At 39.4% G+C, this 9418-nt stretch overlaps 1 protein-coding gene across 5 annotated transcripts in view; it reads left to right on the top strand.

Moving 5' to 3' along the window:
* Positions 1 to 174: 174 nt before the first annotated feature.
* Positions 175 to 9418, top strand: part of zmym4.2 (zinc finger MYM-type containing 4, tandem duplicate 2) — a 35969-nt gene continuing 26725 nt past the window's right edge. Inside the window, exon 1 of one of the 5 annotated variants that reach the window (XM_079591903.1) lies at positions 175 to 544. In XM_079591903.1, coding sequence (XP_079448029.1) covers positions 245 to 544 — 300 coding nt within the window. In that variant the 5' untranslated portion in view covers positions 175 to 244. Of the gene's footprint in view, positions 545 to 4865; positions 5250 to 5701; positions 6088 to 7923; positions 8483 to 9418 lie in introns of those variants that run through there. The other 4 variants (XM_079591899.1, XM_079591904.1, XM_079591901.1 and 1 more) reach the window with 4 other exon arrangements.

The raw sequence follows: 9418 nt of genomic DNA, 5'->3' as shown, positions 1-9418 counted from the left end.
TAAGCCGTTTTGATCTGCCATCCATCTCCTTTGACTCGGAGTCCCAAATCAAAAACAACACATTCGTAACTTCAAAAGTAAAGAGTTTGTAATAAACATTTCTCTAATCCCTTGGCAAACGGTCCTGAGCACGAGCTTTCTGTCGCATAATGACGTATGCGCGGGAGCGACCTCACACGTGAGCTGACGCGGTGTTTGTTTACTACAGAGAAGGGAGGACGCGTGTTGTATATCGTTCATCAAAATGGTACTGACCTGTGTTTATCCCAATTGTTGCAACCGATTTAAAAATAAGAAATTACGTTCGCTGGGGCAATCTCACTCGGGAAGATTTACTTTTCACCGATTCCCAACGTTTGATCCGGATCGACTGAAGCTATGGTTGCTTGCTCTTCGAATGGATGTCAACACACCCATGAGGTTACTCAAAGTGTGGAGGGTCTGCAGTGACCATTTCCCCCCTGATGATTTCAAAGCAATCCAAGGGAATAAAGTACTACTGAATTCATCAGCTGTGCCTATGGTTTTTTCACCAGGACCTGAGGTATGTGAAGAGGTGTGTGTGTGTGTGTGTGTGTAATGTTCATCAACTTCGTTTGTAACGCGCAAGTGAACAGTAAATGTATTTTCTGCTTGCCCATTTATAAATGCCAAAGAAAACCCTACAATGACTTGGCTTTGAAGAACGTTCCGAAATAGGAAAAAAAAATCAAAGAGTGCTGGAGTCCCTTTAAATGAATGTCTGTTCACGCTGCAAACATATTTGCAAATATTTCGTGCATCCAAGACCAAGTCCTGTCTATTTGAATGGGGGAATCCTGAAATCTCAAAAACTGCTTCCCAAAATCACAAACAAAATCTGACAGGAACGTTTAGACCAGCCAATACCCATTTGCAGTCCTATTAAGCAAGCACTAGGTAGCCTACCTATTAGAGTCAGGTACTAGGGTACGCGCGTTCTCTCTTTTTTTTTTTTTTTTTTTTTTTTTTTAAAGGTAACGTTAGTGAGTGTGAGTGAAAGCTATTTGAATCTTGAGTGTGGAGTTCTAGCTTATGGCTATTATGTATTATGCTTGTTTACAGCAAAGCGAAACCGTGAAAATAAGTGAGTTGTTTTAGCTTTATAGCCTACTGTAGATTTGTATTTGTCTTGAATTTCGTTCGTGCGTCTATCCGGGATGCTTAAACATAAATAAAGTCGTAAGATTACGTCCACTAACATCAAAGGGATATAGTTTACCATTTCACACATTCCCTGTAAATTATTCTGAGCGTTTGGAGCTGTGGCTGCTCGCTATTCGCTGGGATGTAACTTTAATACACCCGTGGAAAAAGTCTACAGACACATGCTGTGCAGTGAACATTTTACACCCGAGGACTAGCGTTTTTTCCCATCGAAATGGTGCTAAATTGCTGTGTGCCGGGATGTAAAAAAAAAAAAACAGGAAAGGACAATCAGTAAGTTTCCATCATTTGCCGGTTAGACATTTGGAGCGGTGCAAACAGTGGCTGCGGGCTATCAAACACCCGAAGTTTGGAGAGGACACCGATATGAAAAACCATAGTGTTTGCAGTCGCCATTTCAAGCAGGAAAACTACGAACCGAATGTCCTTGGAATGAAGAGAATCACTCTGAAGGACACCGCAATTCCATCGATATTCACCTTCCCAGGTGACGAACAGCCTGGGCCATCTGGTACTAAACGCATTCGCGTAGAGGTAATACTCGACTCTATTTCTGATTCTGTGAGTGAGATCCCAACCCATATGGGCGTATTGAAAAAAGGCCAAAAAATCCTCCGATGACGCTAAATGGCGATTTTTGCGTCATCGGAGGTTATCGGGGTCAATAGAGAGACTAAAGCCGCGTTTCCACCGAAATTACCCGGAACAATTTGTCCCAGGAACTTTTTTCCCAGGAACTTTTTTTGCCCCAGACCGGTTGCTTTCTGCGTTTACACCGCGGTCTAAAGTACCGGGCGGGAAGATTATAAACTGCGCGCGACTGCTCCTCCCAGTCTGCGACGCACAGTAATCAGTTTTGAGCGCCACATTTATAATAAGTATGGAGGAGATTCAAACTGTGCTGCAGTTGTTTGTGATGTATTGCGGACATTGAATGTGAGACGGCTGGGACGAACGCGCAGAAAATTTCCTGTTACACAAATACGCGTAATAAAGCCTGAACCTCGTCGTCGGTCCAGTGTTTTTTTATAATTAAATTCCATATTTGCAGACAGACAACTCTTAATGCATGAAGCCACGAACCGCAATAGATTTTTTAAAAAATGCCGGTTAAAATAGAATGCTGCGTGGAGTCCTCCAGTCAATATGCGGCGTGAACACAACCAATCAGCATCTTCAGCGCACAAGTCCCGCCCCCGAAAGTTCCTGAACTTTGAAAAAGTACTACCTCGCCAGCAGGGAGTTTTTGAGGGGGAAATATTTACCTGGAACTTCATTTAGACCCTGATCCTGCGGTGTAAACACACCGAGTACCAGCCCAAAGTTCCTAGTTCCTGGGGAAAGTTCCCGCGGTGGAAACGCGGCTTAAGTCCCTCCGCTTCCAGCTCATGAGACCTTATTTTGGAAAAAATATGTATGGTCAGTCCCGCTGGTGCCCTAAGCATAATTGCATAATTCCTTTATGATTACATGCTCTTCATGAGGCACACGCATGCGAGAGACGACTTATCTTTTTATTCCATCTGAACTGTGTCCTGAATTACACACATGATGTTTGTCAATTTAAAAGTTAATTATGAAAGTCAAGAAATGCACATTTATGGGACTTGAAGGAGGTGGACCCCATAACTTGACATTATAACCACTGAAAGATCTAAGACATTTTCTAAAATAACTGAAAATGTGTTCGTCTGAAAAATTATTGACATATGCATCTCGAACGGCTTAAGGGTGGGTTAATCATGGGTTTAATATAATTTTTGCCCGAACTATCCCTTTAAGATTTAAATTTGGACACATGTTGCTGGCCCGAGAATTTTCGGTTTCTGTGGTTTGTTGAAACATTCATACTGTTTGTGATAAATGCACTTTTTGTAACCTATGTTTGTAACACATCACTTGAAGATATTGAACATTTTTTTTTTGTATTGCCGTTTTTCTATTTCTTTTTGGACTGACTTTAAAATAGATTTGAGAAACATATTTGTCTTAATTTAGAACCTCATGACATTTTACTTTGTTTCCAAAAGCCATATTTTTCTGAAAAACTAAATGATATAATTCAATTATTTTGGCGAAGTTTTATATTTATAAGACAAAAATAAAAGAAACCCTCATATATTACCTTTTATAACACTGATCATCACACAGTATACTTTGAAAGACTTTAAAACATGAGATCACAAAACAAAGTTTTTGAAAATATCTATAACTACCTTGATATTATAAACTTTTATTTTTGCATTTATTTATATTATGTGCATTTTATACTGTTATTCTCTGGTTTACACATTTTGAGCTGTATTTACAATGCCTTGTATTAATCTTTTTATTTATTTATTGCATTATACTTGAAATGTCTGTACTTGAACTAAATAATAAAATAAAAATATAATTAAAAACTAATTAAATTATTATTTTAAAGATAAAATTATCTCCTGACACTATTAAAGTCATACTAGTTTTGAACTTTCATTTAAAGTAGGCTACATACAAACTAAAAGTAATGTTATTTTTTATAATAATGGTACAGCAAATGTTTTTGCTGTATAAAGGCATATATACTGTACATGTTTGATCAAACACTCACCATATAATTATAAAATGAAGCAAAAACAGTTTAATAAACTATTAAGTGACATTAATCAATTAAGCAAAACAAACACCATTTTATACAAAATACATTTATTCAGTTGTCATTTTTACAATTCATTTTTTGAAAAGTCAATAGAATGTCATCAAAGGCTTGTGTTCTTAGTCAAAACTCATTCCTTCACTGATTCATACTGTAGTAGCAGTCCATAGAGCAGAAGCCATCAAACTCTGTCTGAATAGAACATAGAACGCAGTGAAGACCCCCTTTTTTTAGCTAAAAAAATTGATATATAACTATGGTTACTGCTGATTGGCCAACGCAGTTGCCAGGAGGAAACTCCTTTGACCAATGAGAAACCTCTTACTACGTCCCTACCTCTTGCCACGCCCCTACCTCTTGCCACGCCCATTACTCCAAGCTGCAGCTACCCCTGTCTCGAGTGGTCAGGGGTGTTCACTGATTTGCTCACACAAAAATCGCTGCAAAAGATGCTTTCCAACAGGTATTTTACCATTCGTTGTAAAACTGTGGACTTATTTTTCCAAACGCCTCACACTCGTACATTCTTCCGTTGAGAGCGTGAATAATAGACACTCCAGCCCAGTTGGTGGCGATAGTGCACCTTTGCCAATTGCAAGCAAACCAGAAAGGATTCTCACTCGTCTCAGAATAGGACATACAGGGCTCAACCTATGGGCTCAACGAGACCCTTCATCTAGTAGTTGGTAGACATATAAATGGAATGTGTTTACATTGCAATCAACCAGAATATGTCCAACATGTGATGATGGATTGTCATGTATATGAAAAGGAAAGGAAAGAAGTAGTCCTTGGAAAACTAAACTTCACTTTAAAAAACATCCTTGGAACAGCATTAAGGAAAATACATATACAGCTAATAACTTTTTTGAAAGAAACAGGTCTGATGGAGCGAATATAGAGGATATTGCTGTATTTTTTTTTTTTTTTTAAATGTCCCTCTCCTTCCCATACATTCTGCCAAATCTTCTGATTCACACTCCCGTTCAGTAGGTGGCGGTAAAGCACCTAATAAGCTGGTTTGCCAACCACTAATAAAAACATAAGAAGAAGCAAGCGAACCACTGGCATTTGAATACACAGAAGAAGCAGAAGATCGCTGTCTTAATTGAAAGCATTTGAAACACAGCTAATAATGGGGCGATTTTGTGCAGTTCTGAATTGCGGGAAAATTCGTCGCATAACAAGTAGTCACAGACTTCCTTTCAACGACCCAGGAAGGCTAAAGTTGTGGCTGGAATTTCTGCGGTGGGATGTGAGCACACTTGTTGAGGTTCTGCGTGAAGCTGATCACCGTGTCTGCGGTCTGCATTTTACTGATGAGGACTTCGCTAAAGGTCACAAGATACCGCCCAAAAAGCGCATTCGCCTGACAAGTACAGCGGTTCCCACATTACGTCCTGGGACGACAGAGTTGGAAGAACTTGGGGTAAGCTTGACATTTTGTAACGTAACGTTTGTATCAGGCGGAAAATCATAAAAATCAATCCATAACATCATAAGCCTAACACTAATCCTCCCTAGCCTACATGAATATTTTGGCTACATGATTTTGTGCGTTTACTTTTTTTTGGCTGTGGAACTTTCATGATGTGAACGTAACGTAATGATTCACGTCGTTGGCTATCATTCTGCTATCACAGAAACCAAAAATTATCGGGCCAGCAGCATGTGTCCACATTTCATTTGCTTAACTTTGTTCAACTTTATTACCTGTTTGAAATAAACAATCCATAAAACAAAAAGCGATCAGAGGCGCTCACGCTAATAATGTCTGTTCCACTCGCTTGTATTGGTCACCCCGCCCCCGCGATGGTCTCGTGAATATTCATGGTAGCTCCACCCATTGGAACCAAATATTTCAGGAGTCGAATATATTGTAACACCGGAAGTGATCTCTCGCGCGTGTGTACGTCACTTACTGTTTACACCAGAACCTATGCACAGAACAGAGATTATAGGTAGTAATGGTACTAGTTTGCGCTTATCCGGAATGTTTAAACCGACGTAAAAAAATACATTTACGTAAGCTCGCGCGAACTCATCCGGGAGTGGTGAGTTTTCACGCATTCCCAACTTGTAAGCCTTCTCGCTTGAAGTTATGGTTGATTGCTCTTCGGCTGGATATCAACACACCCATAAACTTACTAAAGTTATGGAGGGTCTGCAGCGATCATTTTCCCCCTGATGATTTTATAAAACAAGGAGAGGATCGCATAGTACTGACATCATCAGCTGTGCCTATGGTGTTTTCGCATCCAACGGAGGTTTGTAAACAACGTCTTTGTTTTGTGTCCTTTCTATTTGTAAAGCTGGCATTACATGAAATGAACAATAAAATTTATTTTTGTTGTAAGTTAGTAAAACCATTTTTTTGGGTGGTTACTTGAATTTCTGTAACTACTATTTTTTTTTTTATATGGGCACCATTTGGTAAGAATGGTTTTACATGAGAGAGATATGTAGTAAAACCAATGTGAAACTATGTGTACTACACTACGCAGGGTGCAGTCAAAGTTAAAGGTTGTGTAGGTAAGAATTGTCTAAAGAACTTTTTTGCAAATTGGCTTAAACTGTCTTTATATACCAATACATAATTAAAATGTAAGTACTTTGAAAAAGAGAGTATAAAAATTTAGTGACTATAGTGTATTTAATCTTCAAAAAACACAGCTCATTAATTCCTACCGGGACGAAACAAGTGATTGGCTTGCGCGACTGTCACTCTCCGTCGCCATGACTACCGCCGCTATAGAGCTGGTAAGTCCCGCCCCCTCCGTAAAACCCCGCTGGACCTCAAAGTTGAAAAACCGTCAATACAAGTGAATGGGAGAAAATTATTATTTTCTGGTCCCGTTTGAATTGTGCCATGAATGTGAACATATGTTGTCTGTGAATTTTTTATATAATCTTTCATGTTACAAGTTTGACACAGTATATGGTATGATTCGTCGGCTAGCAGTTGTGGAAAAGACATAACGAGAAAGACTACATGTCGCCTATGTGACGTCACCACATAAAGTTGACTTACCCGTGGTAGTTGACCAACCTCAACGATTTTGTCCTCTCCCTGAAAGAAGGCGGTGAAGTGCACCAAAGACACAGCCATGTCTAGCGGGATCCGTGAGCTAGAGCCGTGAGCTAGTGGTGTTGACGTTTCAAACGCGTCGAAAGCAGCGAAGAGTTGTAGTCCACAAAGTGCTCTCACACAAAGTCTACCCGTATCAAACTTCTACCCGCTAAATTGTAGCATTTTTCACACGAAAGATTATATAAAAAATTCACAGTCAACATATGTTCAAATTCATGGCACAATTCAAACGGGACCAGAAAATAATTATTTTCTCCCATTCACTTGCATTGACGGTTTTTCAACTTTGAGGTCCAGCGGGGTTAGCGGAGGGGGCGGGACTTACCAGCTCTATAACTGGCTCTGCCCACGTGTCACTTCAGTTTTTTATACTCTCTATTTCAGAGTACTTGCATTTTAATTATGTATTGGTATATAAAGACAGTTTAAACAAATTTGAATAAAAGTTTTTTTAGACAATTCTGACCTACCCAACCTTTAATACTACTACTAATAATAATAACGTGTGACTAAGTAACGCAGACTAAGTAAACAAATCACTTGGACGTGGTTGTGTAAAAGAGATAAAAACAATATAAATACTGTTCGTTTTATCACACAAACCGCTTGTTTCGTGTCTTATGCCATCAATGTGCACTTACGATGGGGAATTTTTTAATTTGGACTTTTCTCTGCATGCTATTAGAGACATCTCTGCATGCTTTTGGAGACAGTGCCTATATTCCTGCATTATATGACTGACAGACAAGAACGGTTTGACATAAAAATATAAAAATTGAAACTACTGAATTACTAAATTCGGGAACTATTAATGCTATTATAAAGCTTGGAAGAGCTAGGGTATTATATATTGTGATCAGCTAAAAGAAGAGAGTCCTAGGATGGCTTGAGGGTAAATTATGGGAACATTTTCATTTTTGGGTGAACTCGGTCATCTTCAGGGTTGAGATGAGAAGCACTGCGGCACCAATCCAGTAGGTGGCGGAAATGCACCATATGTTGATTTATAAACAACCACAAGAAGAGCTTCAGGCTGCTCTGCCTTGTTCATACGGCAAGTGGATGATGACAGCAGCTGTCAAGCTCCAGCAAGTACCATAACAATAGCCCACGTGACTCGTGCGCCTCAAATTCTCCTAAAGCAAGTTCTCTGAGAGGAATAGACGGATATCTTGTGTTGTGACATGCAATAGATTTCAAGTCTCGTTCCGCTTCTCTTCAAACATGGCTCCTTTACGTTGCGCGTAGCAGTACGTCCATGCTATTAGGTTTTTTTTTTTCCCGCAATGGTACGCGTGTGCGCTTTTCCTGGATGTTTCAACCGAGAGAAAGCAATAAGACTCCGTCCAACGGCATCGCCACAGGAGGAAAGTTTGATTTTCCACACATTGCCGCTGCATGATCCAGAGAGACTGAAGCTGTGGCTGCTCGCTCTCAAACGGGATATAAACTCACCCACTGAATCTGTCCGCGCATTGAGGGTTTGCAGTGTCCATTTTTCACCGGACGATCTCACGGGACCAACTCGACGATATCTGAATTCAGCCGCTGTACCTGGGCAACAAACCGAGGTGTGTGTGTGTGTGTGTGAGGCTAATTATCCTGCTGTTATTGATCGAACATGGCAAGAGTGGTTACGAAAAAAAAAAAGATGTCGGGTGAACTGAACTGTCCCTTTAAAGGGATGGTTCGGAGTAATTTCAACCTAGGGTCCTTTGCACCATGACCTCGAGTGATTTGGGAAAAGCCCGTAAATCTACTTTATTTATATAGCACCTTACATTGACCAATAGGTGAACCAAAGTGCTTTACAACAGATTAAACAACAATTTAAAACAAACACAAGTACAAAAATAAATGAAAGAAAAGTAAGAAAAAAAATAAAATGAATATAAACGTGCCACCACACTACTAGTAGGTACTAAAAGCCACTTTAAAAAGATGCGTTTTAAGTCTTGATTTAAAAAGGCCCAGATCAGTAACGATACGCATCTCACTGTAAAAGTCCTTTGCAAAACTCACAAGTGTAAGGGAAAATCTCAGAAATGTATTGATAACTGGATGATATGCGAAATACTTTTTTAGTGTTGATCTGAAAATACTAGCATTTATAAAGCTTTCAAAACTCAGTGAAACGTTTTTATACTCTCGCGTGAAGCTTTGTTGACGGAAACCACTGCACGTGGCTAAAAGCAGAGGATTGTTGTTGTGAGATAGTCAGACACAGTTTGGCTCGAGGTCATGGTGCAAATAACCATAGGTTGAAATTACTCAGAACCATCCCTTTAACAATGATTTATGACGATCTCCTATTTATTTACATTATTTAATTTTTCGCTATGTCAAAATCTGATGATGATTATGCGGTTGTCTTATCTTCATATTGACTCATTGTCATCTTCCATTTATTTGCATTCTAAATTCTTGTGATTTTTCTTAGCTATTTGAAGGGAATTGTTCGGCCGAAATTGTCTTGACGTTAAAACAACTTAATATTAAACAGGGTT

Source organism: Phoxinus phoxinus, assembly GCF_949152265.1.
Source record: "Phoxinus phoxinus genome assembly, chromosome: 19".
NCBI classification, from domain to species: Eukaryota; Metazoa; Chordata; class Actinopteri; order Cypriniformes; family Leuciscidae; genus Phoxinus; species Phoxinus phoxinus.
The sequence above is the reverse complement of the archived record's forward strand: the minus strand, read 5'-3'. Positions and strand labels throughout refer to the sequence as shown.